At 40.3% G+C, this 20,234-nt stretch overlaps 1 protein-coding gene across 4 annotated transcripts in view; it reads left to right on the top strand.

Annotated features, from left to right (window-relative positions):
* Nucleotides 1-20,234, top strand: part of myo1b (myosin IB) — a 257,206-nt gene that overhangs the window by 209,872 nt on the left and 27,100 nt on the right. Inside the window, exons 19-24 of one of the 4 annotated variants that reach the window (XM_048534328.1) lie at nt 2,321-2,414; nt 3,106-3,255; nt 6,893-6,961; nt 9,183-9,269; nt 9,564-9,650; nt 19,531-19,617. In XM_048534328.1, coding sequence (XP_048390285.1) covers nt 2,321-2,414; nt 3,106-3,255; nt 6,893-6,961; nt 9,183-9,269; nt 9,564-9,650; nt 19,531-19,617 — 574 coding nt within the window. The remainder of the gene's footprint in view (nt 1-2,320; nt 2,415-3,105; nt 3,256-6,892; nt 6,962-9,182; nt 9,270-9,563; nt 9,651-19,530; nt 19,618-20,234) is intronic. The other 3 variants (XM_048534330.1, XM_059647158.1, XM_048534332.1) reach the window with 3 other exon arrangements.

The raw sequence follows: 20,234 nt of genomic DNA, 5'->3' as shown, positions 1-20,234 counted from the left end.
TGGGTTTCTTTATTGCTAGTTCGTGGAGAAATATTAGCCAAAACATGGGGCAGAACTCACCTGCTGTCATTTGGTGCTTTTCCCTATCGCATTCACTTTGTGTTAGTTATGTTAGTTTGCACTAGTAAATGGAAAAGTGAAAACCTGGTGGCGATGCAGCAAATATGTAATTAGTGGTTGCAGGTAACAATTGTTTATTTTTAGCTGCAGCGGTTTAATGGCTTCTGAATTGAGTTGAGGCCTAAAACACCTCGCAGTAGCTCTCTAGCACAGTACCCAACTTCTTCACATTTGCCCGGGGATCAAATGACTCCAGACTGCTGTACAGGGCCAACCATTATTGAAATGAATGAAGATATTTCAGGGAGCAGTTCCCCTCACAGTTTGTGGTATCCCTAAGGAGATAAGTTGTTCATTCATAATGGATGTCTTTGAGACAACAAATAATAACAATAATTTGGTAGGGTTAATCTAAAGACAAAAGTGTGTGAAGGACTTGGGCTACTGAGAACAATGTGTTGCCTTGACCATCAACACTTGTAAATATATACATAACATATTGTACTCTCTCACATTCATCAGAGGAAAGCATACAGTGGTATACAAGTTCCAAAAAAAAGTCATATTTGGCTCATATTATTAACTCATAATGCTCTGTCTTCTTAGGTGCTGCCAGACCAGTTTCTCCAGCACTGGGGTATTTTGTTCTTCAATAGCAACAGATTTAACAGGAGAAGGTTTAATCCTTCTTTCATGCCAGTATTTTGTCTCAATAATTTTTCTCCTGCTCCTGCTCTGTCATTTATCCTGAACAAGGGTATGTAGCTACCAGTCTTTCGAGTTGCCATTATAACCATTTCAGAAAGTTAGTCAACTCTGTGGACAGGATAGTGGAGCCCAAAACATGCTCAGCTGATATCCTGAAGAGGGAGCGGGAGAATGATCTCAAACTTGTGATTGTACACCTACCGCTGTACAGGTTCAGATAAATGAGGGCAACACCAACCAGGAAACAAACCTGGGGATCTTCCTACAATAAGCACAAAGGGCTAGGGGTTCAGGTATATTACTCTTTGATTTTTGCATCACATATGGACAGGGTGGTTAAAAGGGCATTTGACATGCTTGCCTTCATTGCTCAATCCTTTGAGTAGAGGAGCTGGGCAGTCATGTTGAGGTTGTGCGGGACATTGGTAAGGCCTCTTCTGGAACATTCTGTCCAGTTCTGGTTGCCCAGTTATAAGAAGGATATTATTAAGCTGGACAGAGTTCAGAAGAGATTTACCAGGATGTTGTTGGTAGGGAAGGTTTAAGTTATTGAAGATAGGCTGGAGTGTCGGAGGTTGAGAGCTGACCTTGTAGAAGTTTATAAAATAATGAGAGGTATAAATAGGGCTAATGGTAGTTGTCTTTTTGCTAAGATGGGGATTTCAAGACTAGGGGACACGCTTTTAAGGTGAGAAGTGAGAGATTTGAAAAGGACGTGGAGGCAAATTATTTACACAGGATGGTTCATGTGTGGAATGAACTTCCTGAGGAAGTAGTGGATGTGGGTACAGTTGCAATGTTTAAAAGACGTTTGGATAAATGCTTGAATAGAAAAGGTTTGGAGGGATATGGGCCAGGAGCAGGCCAGTGAGATCGCTTCAGTTTGCAATCATGTTCGAAATGAACTGATTGGACCAAAGGATTGTCTCTGTGCTGTATGACTCTATAATTGTGGATGCTGAAAATCTGAAGCAAGAACAGAGTGCTGGAAAAATGCGGCAGATCTGGCAATATCTGTAGAGTAAAATACAGTGTTAATGTTTTGAGTCCAGTGACCCTTCGTAAGAATTGGAGTCAGTTCTGACAAAGGGTTTCTGAACTCAAAACATTAACACTGTTTTTCTCCCGTTAGATGCTGCCAGATTTGTGTTCCTGGAATCTTCCTATTCAGTGTGGGTCAGCTGCTCAGTCAATAGAGTTGCTATGATGAAATTGGAGTGTCATGAAGTATTAACTTGACAAAATATTTACTTCATGGCCAAAATCAAAAGTGTATGAAGCAACATTTTGCTGTTTGTGACCTAATTGGATGATTACAATGCATTCAGGCATCGTACTCCACTTGAAAAACCCAGAGTATATTAGTAGCACCGAACTCTGAACATAAATTTTAACACATTCTCAAAATGCCCACCTCAATAATTAGTGATCTTCTGCAACAATTGTTGTGTAAAATTATTTATTTGAATGTAAAAAAGTTTGATACTCAAAGGATGAAGCTTCATGTCATTTTTGGCACTAACTAAGACTTCTTGTATTGAATTAACTTAAGGGATGGTGTTAAAGTGCTGCTGACAGAACTTCAGATCCCTCCTGAAGAGTTTTCATATGGTAGATCAAAGATATTTATTCGAAATCCCAGAACGGTAGGTAATCCTCTGCTTTAACCTTTGGAGTTGTCTCAAGTTTCAGTGGATTTGCATTTAAGCAACAGTTAAGAACATTAATCCAGCATTAAAATTAATTACGGGGTTGTCGCAATCCTATCAAATGATTAATTTGATAGCTGTATTGGTTTGTGTTTATATTTTCAGAAGCGTTCCTACAAGTATCAATCGAGTAGAACTAGCTGGGTAATTTGAAATTAACCAGAAATACTTTGCTGCTAATAACTTATCTAAATCATGACTGTATATCTGATTAATAAACCAGCATATAATCATGAGGTAGCACACGTGACCATTGAGTCTTAGAATTTTAACAACACTAAAGGAGACCACAGGGCATGTTGGACATTAACCTTTCGAAAGTGTTAACTACTTTACTCACTGTACTCTTTATTTAGGTTTCTCTCTTTTTCAAAACGGTAACCGTTTTCTACTTGAAAAGATCTTCAGTATGCAACTACTGTTTCTGGTAGAGTTCATATCCTCTCACCCCTCTATTTACAAAGGAAAAGCCACTAACTTCTCCACTTGGTGTGGCCTAATATGAGCTCAGTGTAATTGCCGATACAGTGGGAAATTCTTGGATATGATCTCGTACAGCCAGAAAGTAAAATTCACCTTGACCTTCACATTAGCCTTAATTATTATGTTACTACATTTGTTTCTGCAGCTGTTTGAGCTGGAAGATCTGAGAAAGCGTCGTCTGGAAGATTTGGCAACGCTTATTCAGAAGATCTATCGTGGCTGGAAATGCCGCACTAACTTCCTGTTGATGAAGAAGAGCCAGATCATTATTTCAGCTTGGACTAAGAGGCATTTTGTAAGTGGGTTTCTCAAGAGTTTTCTGTCGAGCATCATTTTTAAAATAAACTGGCCGTGTCCCTGCAGACATGGGGAGAGTGTACAAACTCCACACAGACAGTCACCCGAGGGTGGCATCAAACCCGGGTCCCTGATACTGTGAGGCAGCAGTGCTAACCATTGAACCACCGTGCCACCCTTAGGTGTTTTTCTCCAAAATCCACCTCATTGAGCTGAGCATTAGGTTAGATGTTTAGGGATGGAATTCCAGAGCTGAAGAGCTGAAAATCTGCTGCCACTGAGGAAACAATTTAAGCCAAGATAAGAAAGAATCAGAGGAGTGCAGACCTTGAATGGATTTGGAAGGCTGGAGGTGATTGCAGACGTGGGAAGCAGCTCCCTACTCATTGTTTTAATCACCTGGTTGGGGGTGGGATCAGCCCCTGGGCTACCATTATGACTTAAATCTCACTCCATCATTTGCCATTTTCACAATGTAGCCATGTTTCTTTTGACACAGCTCACATCATTAGACCCTTCATTAGATTGCTTTCCTTTCCCTTCAGCTCAGAGGTTTCTCCCCCCCACCCCCATGGGACATCTAACATAAAAATAGAAACTACTCATCAGGTCTGGAATCATCTGTGGAGAGCAATTCTTTTTAGAGCTGAAACATTAACTCTGTTTTTCTCCCCACAGGTGCTGCCATACCAGTTGAATCTTTTCACAATTTGCTGTTTTTGTTTGATTTCCAGTGGCAACAATATTTTCCTTTTTTGTTATTGGATAAATCTGAAGTCAGTCACCACAAAACTGATTAGTTATTTCCTTAACCAGCACAGCAGAGAAGGTAATGAGGGTGAATTACAATCAAATTCAGCGTAGAAAGAAAAATGAAGAGGCATTAAAGAAACATTGGATTAAGAAACAAAGAAAAGTATGAAAAAGTTTAATTAAAGCACAATTCTGAGTGATTTCGCTACTTGCCAGAATAGGATTCCACAGTTCAGTTGTTCATTTTAGGGCTGGAAAGGTTGCCTTGTTTTTCAAGAATGAAAACCTGCTTATAAAGGGGTACTTCCATTGTTAAATACCAGACCAAATTTCCTGCAGCTAGTTATAATTTGTTTTAACAGCACAAATCCAGCAATATCTTCACAATCGCAGGGAGATTGACAACAAGCTCCTATTTCTGTGTGGCAGATGGTGGGAGCAACATGACCCATTCAGCAATTCACATCTCATGGTCTATTACTTCTCACTACAGTTTGTAGGCTTATTTACATGCTAATAACACTGCCTCTATTCAGCATTTATTTCCTAGCATTTTTTGAACAGTGTTTCATAGGACACTGCCCATATCAAGAAAATGGTTCCCAAAAACCACTACAGTTTTTATAAATAATATCTTAGTAAGAAATTCTTATAGCCTGTAATTTATCAGCCAGGAGTATTTGATGGAATGTTCCATATTTTCATAGAATTTCTACTGTGTGGAAACAGGCTGTTCGGCCCAAAAGGTTCACACTACCGCTTTGAAGAGCATCCCACCCCGACCCATCCCCTATATTTCCCACGTCTAACCCAGACATCCCTGAGCACAATGGGCAATTTAGCATGGCCAGTCCATTTAGCCTGCACATCTTTGGACTGTGGGAGGAAACCTGAGCACCCGGAGGTAACTCTTACAGACACAGAATGTGCAAACTCCACACAGGCAGTTACCCGAGGGTGGAATCGAACCTGGGTCCCTGGCGCTGTGAGGCAGCAGTGCTAACCACTGAGCCACCAATTTTAGTTCGATTTGACAGTGACAAATAATGTAACCCATTCTTTATTGAGCTAATAACCTGGCAATTTAGTCATAAAGTAGCGAAACTTTGCTTTACAGTTCCATATAGTATATGATACTGCTGGATTTTGCTAACGTCCGTCTTGAGAGAGTGTAATGATTTTACCTGTGATCTCACCATAAAGCAATCAAAAACCAACTTAGAAAATTTAAGTTACAACACGTAGCCCCGTGGTGGAAACTATTCCCTGTGGTTTCTATCAGGACTGAACCTGTCTGATGTAATGTGTTCGTGGCAAGAATACGTATTAGAATGTTGTAAACTGAAGGTCATGACAACAGAAGCATGTGTGTTTGTGTCTTGGGACTCTGTCGCTGCACTGTGGTTTACAGCCCAGTAATACCTTGCTTTGTACAGTACTAGTACATTAAAAAGTTAAGAAGTGCTGCAGCTTTCCCCTGTGGAATTATGGAACTTTAAGAGGCAGACACTACTTGAATTTGATCTTGTAGGAATTGAGATCAGGCAGCTTTTAAATTAGTCCAGACATGCAATCCTTTCAGGAGCTTACTGCCCACTGGATTTCATGCCTGAATTCTGAGAGAATCCAAAGCCAGCTGACATTGTTCTGTCTGTCTTCTGGGGGGAGTGAGTGACCTGTGCCACTTTGATATTTCCTATTGTCATTGCAGTAATAAATTGCATTTACTGCACGGTGTTGCAAGTCCAAGAGTTTTGTAGAGAGATAGAAGGTGAAATTTTGATTAAGTGCAGTCTAGCACGTCACACGACTGAAACTTTAAATACATGTCTCTGCCTACTGTACTAACATGTTTCAGTGGTTCACAGTGTTTTAAGGGATGTACCTCTTCCAGTCTCTATATATCTCACAGAGTAGTGAGTTTTTTCCATGTGTTGAGTTTTTGGTGATGTGTATTATAGCCAAAATCCCATTATGTTATTGGACCTTAGTTCTACGTTCTGTTATTTGATTGTATGTTGCAAATAGCTGTGCCAGCACTAACGGAGGCCTTTTAAGGTATAAAGTTCTTGGACTGCTGAATACTATTAAATCATCATGGGTCAAATCTGTCATGGTACTCAGTAATTGTTAGAGTATCATTTAAAGCTACTGACTTGGCACTGTTGCCCTGTCTGACTGATGCAGTCAGAAAAACACTGAATCCAAAATATAGCCATTGATGTTTCATTACTGTGTAAGAGTTTTGTGTTGCTTGGAGAAGTGTCAAATATTAGTAATAAAATAGCTTTCATCCCCTACTCTTACGAATCACTTCATCTGTTAGTGCATTAAGCAAAGAAGTCAAAGTATATAAATTTCTTCCCCTCCTATGCAAACTTGTTACATTTCTATGATTGGTCCTATTTGTCCCTCCCTCTTTCCCATATGGATGCTGAGTCTTGGTTTTATAGGTGTGACTTGTTCTCCTCCCCCAACTATTTATGTCTTGAGCCTAGAGATTGAGCGTTGATGGGTGATCACAGATGAGCCAACTCCAGACCTCATATGAAATCAGTTTCTAGAAGTGATCACAGTCTTTGCATTGAACTTGACTGGTCATTATTTCCCCTCTGTCTCCATCCTAGAGACAGAGTCCAGTTGTAGTTTCTACACTGCATCTTGACTCAGGACAGACTGCGATTCAAACGCAGGGTCATTCTGGGCTGTCTGGTTTAGCCCCTGATTAAGCAGTGATTGCCACCTCTTATTGGAGTGACATTAAACACAAATTATTATCTATGCATGGTCAGTCTAAATTGAGGAATTGAATTAATCTACCTCTAGTACATATTGTTTGAAGGAAATCATTAAATTTTTCTTCCCTTGATCTCTTCATGTAGCAACGGAAGAAATATCTACAACTCAAGAGAGTGACATTAATTATCCAGTCATACATCAGAGGCTGGAAGGTGAGTTGTCACGAACAGAAGAAAAGTACTCTTCTTCAAATTTGGTTTTCATTATATATTTTCCTAAGAAAAAATCTTTCAGGCAATAAAATGAATCTAAATTTAAGAATAGGTAATCGATCCATTTGATTGCTGTCCTGGTTTAGATCCTGACAATAAAGATTCAACCAAAGTCAAGAGTGTTAGAACAATCATCCGAAGTCGAATTAGTTTCGCCACATTTATGCCAATCTGATGGAATTTCTATTTGCGCTTTTTCCATATATTGTAAGGAAATTTAAATTATTTTTCTTTATTCATTCACGGGCTGAGGGCACCGCTGGCCAGGCAGCATTTATTGCCCATCCCTAATTGCCCAGATGGCAGTTAAGAGTCAACCACATTGCTGTGGGTCTGGAGTCATATGTAGGCCAAACCAGGTAAGGATGGCAGTTTCCTTCCCTGAAAGACGTTAATGAATCAGATGGGGTTTTCCAACAATTGACAGTGGATTCATGGTCATCATTAGATTCTTAATTCCAGATATTTATTGAAGTCAAATTCCACTATCTGCCGTGGCGGGATTCGAACCCAGGTCCCCGGAATGTTATCTGGGACTCTGAATTAACAGTCCAGCAATAGAACCACTAGGCCATCGTCTCCCCATCAGTTTGCTGTTGCTGTTTTGATGTAACCATAAAGATTTTTTTTTTGGCTTGTTGTTGGCCTCAGCATGTTCTTTGCGTCCACACATAAAGTTTTACAAGATTAGGTGGGGAAAACAGATTGCATTGACAGACAGTTCAGTGATCAGAAGACACGGATTTAAAATGATTGACCAAGAATGAGAAGGAAATGAGGGTAAAATAATTTTGCCTGTTGAATTCTGGAGGATCCTGCCTGAAAGCAAATTCAATAATAACTTTTCCAAAGGAAATTGGATCTATAACTTGAAGGGACAAGTGCAGAGCCATGATTAAAGGGTAGGGGAGTGGAAGTGCTTGAGTGGCTGAGATTTAAGGGATCCCACTATAGGGTACTAGGTGGCAGTTGAGGCCTTCATAATTGTGTGGGAGTCTTATTTTATCCATTCCCACTGACGGAAAATCTGACTCCCGTTTGGAATGGGCTTGCACAAGGAACTTGCATAGTTAGATTGATTATTGAGCCTCTTAAATGTCCCTACCCCTGAGCCAGCCAGAATTTAGCAGTGGATGAGGGATTCTCCCAAGATCACTACAGTCTCCTGTGCTCAGTAGCCCTTTTTGAGTAGACCCTGTGGCCTCCTGGGGATTCCTTGCTCCAAAAGCCGTTACCTATACTATATTGTTCCATATGTGTAAATTATATGGTGCTTTAAGGGGCTGCAGTTTTGTGTGGTGATTCACACCAGTATATATTGTCTGATATAAGTGTGTTAGACCATTTAGCCCTGATCTTTTCACACCTTTCAATCTCTAGCAGTACAGCAGTGAGGAGTTTGCACTGGCAAACCATTACACCCTTTGCCCAATGAAGTATTATCTAGAAACTAGCATCAGATAAAGATAATCCACTTCTTTCTTGTTCTGATAAATTCATCTTTCTCTTCCATGTGCTAAGAATATTGTCTGAGTATATGTTCCATATTTTGTAAAATGAGCTTCTCAATGTTGCTATTTCAAGATGTGATGTTGTAATGTTCAGATATTCTGTATTGTTTATAATTGTGACTGTTGATTTGTCTGTATGATGTATGGAACGCAGTGCTCTGTGCCATGAATTACCAAAATGCAGTCCTGATGCATAAGTTTCTGTTCCAGTTATACTAAAGATGAAAGTACCCCTGTTGTTTAAGAACATCATATTCAACTTGGTTATTTCCATTAAGACACACATCTTGTCCAAGCTGACAAGTAAATGAGAAAGCCTTTATTTGTTTCTTTTGGAGTCGGCTGTGCATTAGATTTTCATTTGTGCGGAACCAGTTTTGAATCCAACTCTATACAGAGTTTACTTCTGTCAAAATAATCTGCAACTGAGAGAACAGAGCTTGCTATTGAAGTATGAGCTGCTTGTAGCTACACACAGGCACATGACATAGACACGACTGCAGGAAAGCTGCTAATCTTGCTATCGAGGCCTAATGGGACACTAGATTAGACTTGTAGCAATGATGTGCATCCAAACGAAGGGAAGGGTCTTTTCGAAGAGAAACAATTTTACTTTATTCTTTCTATTTCCCCCACCAACAACCTCGCAGGCACGGAAGCTGTTGCGAGAACTGAAACATCAGAAACGTTGCGAGGAGTCGGCTACAACAATAGCTGCTTATTGGCGAGGTTTTCAGGTATGAAGAGTTACTGCTTTCAACTCTGAAGGGTTTTTGACTTCACTGCTGGTTTATATTTGTATCAAAACCCATTTTATTTTACAATCACTTAAAACTGAAGCAACTTTAGTTTTATCTCTCACTGGAGGAAATTCTGTCTCTACCACACATTGCTCGATTCTGTTATTTAAAAACAAAATGTTATCTCCTGGCTTCTGCTAATTTCTCTTATACTGCTTCTATTTTTTCCCCTGCGACCGCCTTTTCCCGTAATAACTATTCTACGGGGATAAACGGAAAACACAAACACAGGCCAGAATGGAAGTGAGGCAACTGAAGGAGGCGGCTATGCATAAACATGCTATTGCTGTTATTTGGGCTTACTGGCTTGGATACGAGGTATTTCATAATCCCAATCCTCATCTCAGCAACTCGCATAGTTCCCACCTCTTTCTCCCAAATTCGTAACAACTAGCACATTCAAAGTCCACTGTAGAGGCATGATGAAAGCAGCAGTACTTGTTCTCAGAATATTTAGTTTGCTGCATGCAATTGAATAGAGCAGCATGTAGCATGTTAACCTGGAAACTGCATCTTTTCGAATGAAGTTGAACTACTACTTACTAACTACCGGCATTCTGGCAAACTGTGATGTCTTGCTGATTGTAAGACTGCAATGATGATTTGCTTTATGGTTCATACAGTTATTTACATTACATAGCCAGGTCATACTTTGGTTGACAAATGATTGCTGAACTGGTTGTGAAAGAAGCTGAGGAATTGCACTTGTTTACTGCGATTATATAAACATTCATGATGTTGACTTGTTACAAAGGCCAGTCTTGGTGGTGAAGCAAATTGGCATGTCAATGCATTCTGCCACAGAGACTACACTAGTTAGAGCAAAAGCAAAAATGTGATGGAGTTCTTCCTCCATAACAAGAAAGGAGTGGACAGTGAGACCTTGCCTCACTCGGAGGTCACAGTGCATCTGCATTGTGGGTGATAGGTGGGTGGGTGGGCATTGCAACTTCAGTGTTGCCTTCTAGCTCCTTCTCCAAAGATTGGCATCATAGAACAATATTATGTACAAATAAACATGAAGAGAGCTCTACTGCTGCTTGAAGATATGGACATTACTGGGAAGTTCCCTTTTTTTAAAATATTGCATTATATGAAAAATCTGTCCCTTCTTTTGATACTGACATTCAGAGATGATGTCAGGATGCACTGTTCTGTTTGTTTTTCATGGCATATGGGCATCCCATGGCAATGCCAGTGTTTGTTGCCATCCTTAATTGCACTTGAACCGAATAGCTTGCCAAGCCATTTCAGAAAGCAAGCTAATAGCCAGCCATGTTGCTGTGGGTCTGATGACACAGGTAGGCCAAACGAGACTTGAAAGTAGTTGTCATTGTCATCACTACTGAGGATCACGTTTATATTTCAGGTTGATTTAATTGAATTTAGATTCCACTAGGTGACCTCTTGGGATTTCAACTTGTGTCTCTAGTGCATTAGCCTGAACCTTTCAATTACTAGGCCACTAGCATTACCACTCTGCAACCATCTATTTGAAAGAGTAGCCTTTCTATGCAATTTGCATAAAACATTGACTAGCATAATAAAAGTGATTAATGATACCATCTTCAATAGTTTGAAATATGCTTTCATATGTTGAGGTTATATGAAACTGAGGCATTTCTGGTAAATTAGGATGGAAATGTCAAGTTATTAAGATATTGTTATTTTAAATATACGTACCTTTCAATTTTACAACCAACTCCCCGTTAAATGCTGCATCCTTTTTGCCCTTCAAATCCCAGAATGAGAGAGCTTATTCACAGTAGAAAAACCAAATTGTTAAACCTACATCCCAAAATTAAGTGGAACAGGTATGCTGACTCCAGTCAGAATTCGCATATTTGTCTACTTTGAGACGCTTCAGGAATCCCAGGAATTATTGTCAATGATATGTAGTGACTGAATTAATGGTAAACATATTTCTTCTGGATTTTGATAGGTGGATTGAGGAGGAAGATGTGCAAGTTTTCAGGCTGTTTTACTGCTGTGTACATAATTATGAGTAGTGATTGTACTAGCCAGTAACAATTCGTACAGCTGTTTAATAAAATGTAACCAACATTTATGGTAAAAAAAATTCTTATTGCAAAACTTATTGTAGATGTTAATTCCACTTTTACACTCTTTGTTTGCGATATCTACAAGTTAATTGCTGCCTGAAACATCACCATGGCTGATTCACATACATTACATATAAGTGAATTGCTTCCAAATATAACAATGTCTGGAGCTGGATGAACACAGCAGGCCAAGCAGCATCTTAGGAGCACAAAAGCTGATGTTTTGGGCCTAGACCCTTCATCAGAAAAGGGGGATGGGGAGAGGATTCTGGAATAAATAGGGAGAGAGGTGGAGGCAAACCGAGGATGGATAGAGGAGAAGATAGGTGGAGAGGAGAGTATGAGTGGGGAGGGGACGGAGGCACCTGCCCCCACACCTCCTCCCTCACCCCCATCCCAGGCCCCAAGATGACTTTCCACATCAAGCAGATGTTCACCTGCATATCCGTCAATGTGGTATACTGCATCCGCTGTACCCAGTGTGGCTCCCCCCTACATTGGGGAAACCAAGCGGAGGCTTGGGGACCGCTTTGCAGAACGCCTCTGCTCGGTTTGCAATAAACAACTGCACCTCCCAGTCGCGAACTATTTCAACTCTCCCTCCCATTCCCTACATGACATGTCCATCCTGGGCCTCCTGCAGTGCCATTATGATGCCACCCGTAGGTTGCAGGAACAGCAACTCATATTCCACTTGGGAACCCTGCAGCCCAATGATATTAATGTGGATTTCACCAGCTTCAAAATCTCCCCTCCCCCCACTGCATCCCAAAACCAGCCCAGCTTGTCCCCACCTGCCTAACCTGTTCTTCCTCTCACCTATCCCCTCCTCCCACCTCAAGCCGCACCTCCGTTTCCTACCTATTAACCTCATCCCATCCCCTTGATCTGTCCGTCCTCCCCGGACTGACCTACCCCCTCCCTACCTCCCCACCCATACTCTCCTCTCCACTTATCTTCCCCTCTAGCCATCTTCAGTCCACCTCCCCCTCTCTCCCTATTTATTTCAGAATCCTCTCCCCATCCCCCTTTTCTGATGAAGGGTCTAGGCCCGAAACGTCAGCTTTTGTGCTCCTAAGATGCTGCTTAGCCTGCTGTGTTCATCCAGCTTGACACTTTGTTATCTCGGATTCTCCAGCGTCTGCAGTTCCCTTTATCTCTGCTTCCAAATATAACACTATATTATCCTCTTTCAGCTATTTGACAAGAATAATAAATATGGTCAAGTCTACTGTTTTTATTTAAATATTAGCTGGAAGACAGGATTATATTCTTGCCCGTGAGACTCCCAAAATACAATATGTATTCATGCACAAGTTTGTATTTAATATATTTTGGAGATATTTTAACATGTTTATTTTTAAATTTGCATGCATCTGTATTCAGAAAAAAATTACTACGTGTAGCTCAAGATTACTATCTGTTGTACACTGGAAAAATGAAGCTGGCTTTTTCCTACTTTTGCCTGAGATCACTGCACATTGTTCTTTTGAGAGAAGCACTGATCTCCCATCACGTACATGGTTTGAATGGAATGTAAAATATTGATATTTCTAAGATGTTATTCATGTCCCATACTTTTTTCACTATTTGGTATTGTTTTATCAACCTGTTATGTATCAAAAGTGGTGTTTGGCTTCAGAGTTTCAAAATGTACTGTTAGTGATAGTGTGAAGTAACGTGATGTAGCTAATGGATTCCAATGTGGCAACACCTCACATCACATGACAGCTCCTCACATCCATCTGGAAATACCCAAGCTATGTTCTGTTGAGTTGCAACCTGTATCCTCTAGGATGTACTCAACTAGAGTCAGAGTTGTATACCATGGAAACACACTCTTTGATCCAACTTGTCCATGCCACATGATATCCTAAATTAATCTAGTCCCATTTGCTGCCATTTGGCCCATACCCCTCTAAACCCTTCAGTCATTCATCCAGATGTCTTTTTAAACGTTGTGACTGTACAAACCTCCACCACTTGCTCTGGCAGCTCGTTCCATTTAGGCACCACCCTCTGTGTGAAATTGTTGCCCCTTGGGTTCCTTCTTCCTCTTACTTCTCTCATCTTAAACCTATGCCGTCTAGTTTTGGTTTCCCCTACCCTGGGGGAAAAGACTTAGGGTGTAAAGCCAATCCATGTTCCTCATAGTTTTATAAATCTTGACAAAGTCACTCCTCAACCTCCGATGGTCCAGGGAAAATAGCCCCCACCTATCCAGCCTTTGCCTATAGTCCAAACTCTCCAATTCCAGCAACCTCCTTGTAAATCTTTTGTGCACCCTTTTCAAGTTTAACGATAACTTTCCGAGAGCGGAGTGACCAGAATTGAATGCAGTACTACAAAGGTGGCCTCACCAATGCCTTGTACAATAGCAACATAACATCCCAACTCTTATACTCAGTGCCTTAACCAATAAAGGCAAGTGCACCAAACGCTGCCTTCACTATCCTGTCCACCCGTGACTCCACCTTGAAGGAACTATGATCCTACACCCAGATTTGTTTGTTCAGCAATACTCCCCAGGACGTTACTCTTAAGTTTATAACTGCTGTCCTGATTTGCCTTACCAAAATGCACCTCATTAATCTAAATTAAATTAAAATACACCACCAGAAATTATTTCATGATGTGAGAGTCCAGAATAATAGGAATGTAACCTTAGAATTAGATGAGGCTGTCCAGTGGTGATATCAAAAACATTTTTTTTTACATGAAGGATATTCAAAACCTGTGACTGATTCATGACTCCCTCAACCACCCCAAATGGCTGATGAGATTAGATTAAATGGTTTGGCAGTTTGCTTAAGAGCTATTGATTTGCACTTTGTTAAAGCATTAAGATTAGCCATGAGAGAATTTAATAGTGAATTAAATTGAGGAACTGAATGATCTGTTACTGCCATTCTGTTCCTCGAAGGCATTTGTTATTCCAACTTGTGGAAATATGGTAAAGTTACAAAAATCAACCCAAATGAAAAATGTTAAGTAATGAATAAGATGTCCCACCTCAAGACGATGAAACAATGACTTGAATCTTTCAGGGAAAGTATTTCATCTGTAAAACGGATTGCAAAGCCAAGCATCCATAAGAAATAAAAGCCCGAACAATTAGCCTCTCAGTTGAGTTACCGTTGTTTTAACGTTGAATCTTTCTCGTAGCCTTAATGAGTAGACCTCCTATTTATCCCCAACCCTTGGAGCTTAGCCCATAACATGTCCCCTTGTCAACTGAGCAGAGATTATGACTTAATTTTCTCAGTTCTACAACAAACAATCCCAGATTTTTTTAGACTGAGAGAAAGCTTGCTAACAACTGAAGTCTCTCATCCCTTATACCATTTGAGTAAATCACTTTTGCTGCCTTGCTAAGGCCTTGAAATTCTTCTGAAATCTATTAATGATGTTACAGAATGAAGCCAAACCTCTGTTCAGCATGCGATTATCCAAACCCAAACCAAGCTGGTCCCCAATATGTTGAAGTACTGGTGATCATAGACCAATCAGTCTTGCTCATTAATGAACCTAGGAAAGACTTGTCACTGAAAATTGCAGTTATCCTTACATGGCTCAAGGTGCCCTTGCATGGACATACTTCAACTAACAGGCTGGTTCCCCAGAGGAAACTAAACCGTGATCATCTCCGCTGTGTTCTTGAATATGTTAAACCTCCAGCAGTATGACAGCAGATATGGAGAACTCTAAGCTTTACTTTTAAAGATGTTTTTAAAAAGCGCGCTGAATTTTTAGTGTAGCCATACACAGGGACAGTTTGAAATATATTTTGAGCAAGAAGAGTGGAAATGTGCTTGAACTCCACCTGCCCAGTCTGCCTGTCCATGACAGCACTGATAGTGACTATTGCATAGCCTTTGTGAAGCAGAAGCCCTATCTTCACACTGAGGACACCCTCGATCGTCTTGTGTGGCAGTATCATCTTACCATCTCCCTTTGACATACAATGGCATTACCATTGCTGAACCACATACTTTCAATATCCTTGAGTTTATCATTGACCAAAAACTGAACTGGACAAGTCTCGTAAATGCCGTAGTCACAATAGTAGGTCAGAGACTGGGAATCCTGATTCCCCAAAGTTTGTCTACAGCCTATAAGGTGCAATTGAGGGATATGATTGAATATTCTCCAGTTGCATGGATGAGTGCAGGTCCAACAAAGCTTAAGATGTTCTGATCCAGAATAACACATCCTACTTGCCACCTTTATAATGCACTTCCTCTAGAACCAATACACTGTGGCAGCAACGTGTACTATCTACAAGATGCACTGCCGCAGCTCACCTAGGCTCCTTCGATAGCACCATTCAATCATATGACCACTACCACCCAGGGGAACAAGAGTAGCAGATTTACCTAAGAGTTTCCCGCAAGTCATTCACTATCCTGACTTGGAAAAATTTCAGCATTCCTTCATGGTCTCTGGATAAAAATTTTGGAACTCTTTTCAGAATGGCATTTTTGAGTGTACGGTACTCAACTTGGATTGCACTGGTTCAAGGCAATTTACCACCATTGTCTCAAGGGCATTTAAGGATGACCAATAAATGCTGGCACAACTAATGATTCCCACAACATGTGAAAAAAAGAGATGAAACAATCATTTCAAGGTTATTCTTGCCCCAGATATCTACCATATTAAATATGGTCGCATCTTGCTACATGTTTTGGATTTCCAGCTGACCACAATTAAAATATGCTCATAAACATATGTAAGTCTAGTTACTGACGTGTAATTGATTTCAAAAATAAGGTTCCCTTGTTGGTTAAGAAATATTTTCTGCAGAGTGTGTGAGCTCTTCTAATGTTGTGGATACTTGTGATGAAATAAGAATATTGTGCACCTTCAGTTGAAAGCAAATCATTGGACCTATTGAAAGGACTTGCCAAGCCTGAAGCAAGAAATGGGTGCGTCTGTGAACAAGACTGAAAAATGCAGCCAGAAAATATAAAATCAAGCGTACAGATGAAAGACAGTCGGATTAGTTCATTTGGGGCTCTACAAACTCTGCAGAACAAAGAGTTGATTGGAAGGACAATAAAGCATCTATGAAAGAATAAGTAGACAAATGAAGATACTGACTAACCAAATGACTAGACTTCAGTTAAGTCAAATGGGAAACAACAGGGCAATGCAGTAAATGTGCACTAGACAGAGAAAGATGTGCAAAGGATAAGGATGACCACCAGTTCGTGGGACAGAAGGAAATGTCCCATGTGTGAATCAACCTGCAGAGTGAATAATCTAATCATTTGATGGGAGAGAAAAAATGGTGCAGGAAACAGAAGATAAGAAACAAGTTATCAGAGACAGATTAAACAAGGAAAATGCCAAATAAAAGAAGTCAAACTTTCTAACCTGTAAAATGAGACAGGATTGGAATTGAGTGTACGCCCAATAGAGCTGAGGTACATCCTAACATTAGACATAGGAACTGTGCAACTGAATACAACTGTTCACAAAGAAAATAAATTCACATCGTGATCAAGGTCAGGAAGAAGGTAAGGCGTTAAGCACCTATCATAACGAAGAGCCTAAAGCTTGATGTTAGGGCATTGAGTAAAATTATCCTGTTCAGGTGATATTCCCTGAAAATTTGAAGGAAATTGGTTACCTAAGAAAAATGTTCTGAGACTGAGCAGTGTCATGATATTGATATAGCTGGGAACTGATACTTAGCAGTAAAACCAATCATCCTGGGGTTGAGCACTCCGAGTCTGAAGGTAGTACACTCCTTGAAAAGTGTGTTCTAATCAGAAGCAATGAATATTTGGTACAAATGTACCTGTAGAATTTTGATGTGATGGTTGGATACAGGGGCAGGGACAGAAATCTCAGCTCTTTGTGCTGTCGCTTGTCTGGGCTCCCAGCCCCTGGCCTAGGGACAGTGGCTGCACCCCTGACCAAAGTGCAGCAAACTCTCCCCTTCACCCCCACCCCAAGTGTACTAGGTTCTCGTATTTGGCCCTGAATAGATTCTTTGAAAATGCTGACTATCACATCAACCTTGATTCAGTGATGAAACTAATGATTCATCCATCACGTGAAGAACCAACAAAAGAGAGCTGCAGAGATGGCAAAAATACAGAAAAAGGATCATCAGAATAACAGATGACAGATTATGTCAATTCCCTTCTGCTGAGAGAAAGTAAATGGCTAGGAATTTGCCAGGATCCCAAATATCTTAGCAGATCAAAGAAGGGACACTTACCCTGATGCCAATACTGAAAGAGGCAACAAAAGCACCAGCTGGGGCAAAATAGTCCAGCAGATTTGATGCCAGGAATGACTCCTGCAATGTTGAAACTTGAGAAGGAATCTTTGCTGTTGGCATTCCTCTGCCTAACTCTTGGCCTTCAAGTGAACTAGGAAGTAGTCCATTAGGAATTACTTGAGATACACTAAAGGCAGAAAGAAGCAGGTGGCATAGCCATTGATTTCTACCTTAAATCTAGATGTAGACAAGATCGTGACTACCATGCAGAAAACAAGGAAGGCTGGGATCAGGCAATATGCAGACAATATCATTGTGAAGATGGCACAATGTTAGTTTTTTGGAATTGAGTGTATGCCCAATAGAGCTGAGGTACATCCTGAACAAATTTACAGCCATGTCTGAAATAGAAACTGCAAAGAGAGGAAAAGGTTGAGAGGTTTTGTTGACTTGATCCAGGACATGAGTATTCATATCTCGCATGTCAGACTACACAACAATCCTAAGGAAGCTGACAAAAGATGACATTGACAACCAGGGATCAGAATCACTCTAGTTGAATTTCAGCAAACTTTAAAGGTATTATACAAGGACACAACTCTGTTATGCTACAACAGAAAGAAAACTGTCACTCTGCAAATTGATCAGATATACCAACATACTTATGAAGTTACGTGAGAAATTCCAGTGGAGAGTGGTGATAACCCACTGGAACAGATGTACAGGGAATAGTTGTAAAGCATCCGTTACCATTGCACTTTGAAATGCAAGTCAGGAAGGGAAATGGTACTTGTAGATGCCCTATTTTGATTGTTGCCATTGTCGGAACAGGAGATAAAATTTCTACAGAGATAGTAGGAACTGCTGATGCTGGAGAATCTGAGATAACAAGGTGTAGAGCTGGATGAACACAGTAGGCCAAGCAGCATCAGGGGAGCGGGAAAGCTGACATTTTGGGTCTGGATCCTGCTTCAGAAAAATTTCAGAAAAAGCTTTCCTGCTGCTCTGATGTAGCTTGGCCTGCTGTGTTCATCCAGCTGTACACCTTGTTATCTCATGACTGTCAACTCTACAAGATGTCAGTACAACATCCAACTACCTTAGAGATATTGTGAATAATATTTTCAGATGAGAAATCAAACTCTAAAGAACTCTTCTTGAATAGTTCAGTTTATTAATATAATTTTTGTTTAGGCAACTCTAGAAAATACACTTGATGATTGGAAGAGATAGCAGGAACAGCAGATGCTGGAATCAGAGACAACGATGTGGAGCTGGATGAATACAGCAGGCTGGGCAACATCAGAGGAGTAGGAAAGTTGATGTTTTGGGTCAGGACAGTTTCTGAAGAAGGGTCCCAACGTGAAATGTCAACTTTCTTGATCCTCTGCTGCCTGGCCTGCTGTGTTCCTCCAGCTCTACGTTGTGTTGTCTCTGATGATTGGCAGAGTTGTCTTGATAATTTTTTTTATGGAAAGGAGAATGTCAAACTGTTGTTTATAAACTGTTAGAAACTAGTTATTATGCACATGTACATCTGAAGTAAGGTATTGGTTCACCAGCCACATGGAGGGCTGCTTAAACTATAGCTCCAGCATTTGAAGTCCAACAGTGTAATTATTTCTAACGAGAAGACAGACACTTTGATTATTCTACAGCAAGATACTGTAGAAGTTTAGGTGACATATTTTAGGTTTCCTGAAATATCTTAATGGTTAATTTGCTGTTTAGAAAGAAGTGATGTGATTTAAATATTAACATTCATATCTGATTGTGTGGACTGCTTTCCAAATCTTGATACACATTCTTTCAACACATTTGGGGATTTGCTTCTCTGTTTACCTGTCTCTTTCTCATATCTACTGATCTGTCTCTTCACTCACTATGTGCGACCTTCTAGGCGCGGAGAGAATTGAAACGCCTGAAGGAAGAAGCCAGGCGTAAACATGCGGTTGCTGTCATTTGGGCTTACTGGCTTGGACTCAAGGTATTTCTCCATTCAACCCCTCTCTAAAATTCAGCCAAATGGAAACTACAATGACTACTAACCCTGATTGCTCCATAATTGTACTAACCTGTAGTTTCCACTTGGTCCTGGAACTGGATATCTATTAACAAAAAGAATTAATGAGTAAAAATATTGATGTTGTTTTGTCCGCATTTGTAACAAACGTTTTATTGAAAAACTTTTGCTACATTTGAGAAGCGTTCACCAATGATTTATGATTGTCTTGTCACGTATAGAGATCAGAAACTTAACTATTTGAATGGTGGCTCTTTCAATCATTAATAAAACTAATCACTGTCCATGTACCTATCATCTAGGAAGCATGAGAGAATTTGGTGTGTAGTTATAAGTTATGACATTGGTTCGAGATGCTTTTGTGCTCAAAAGAATACAGCCACTTTAGCAAAACCTCTGCCACTTTGGTCTTTGTGACTTTTGGAATATCAGAGCTGCAAGTAATATCCTTTATAAATATTTACAACACAGTTGTCTGTGCTGCTGATTTGAAAGGCTCTGTGGCAAACTTTTAAATATTGCGTGAGAATTAACGTAATGTGCACATGTTCAGGCTTTCCTCGTAAGGTTAATTTTTAAAA

The sequence above is a fragment of the Stegostoma tigrinum genome, chromosome 7 (genome assembly GCF_030684315.1).
Source record: "Stegostoma tigrinum isolate sSteTig4 chromosome 7, sSteTig4.hap1, whole genome shotgun sequence".
NCBI classification, from domain to species: Eukaryota; Metazoa; Chordata; class Chondrichthyes; order Orectolobiformes; family Stegostomatidae; genus Stegostoma; species Stegostoma tigrinum.
Note: the sequence above shows the minus strand (reverse complement) of the source record. Positions and strands in the feature narration are given on the sequence as shown.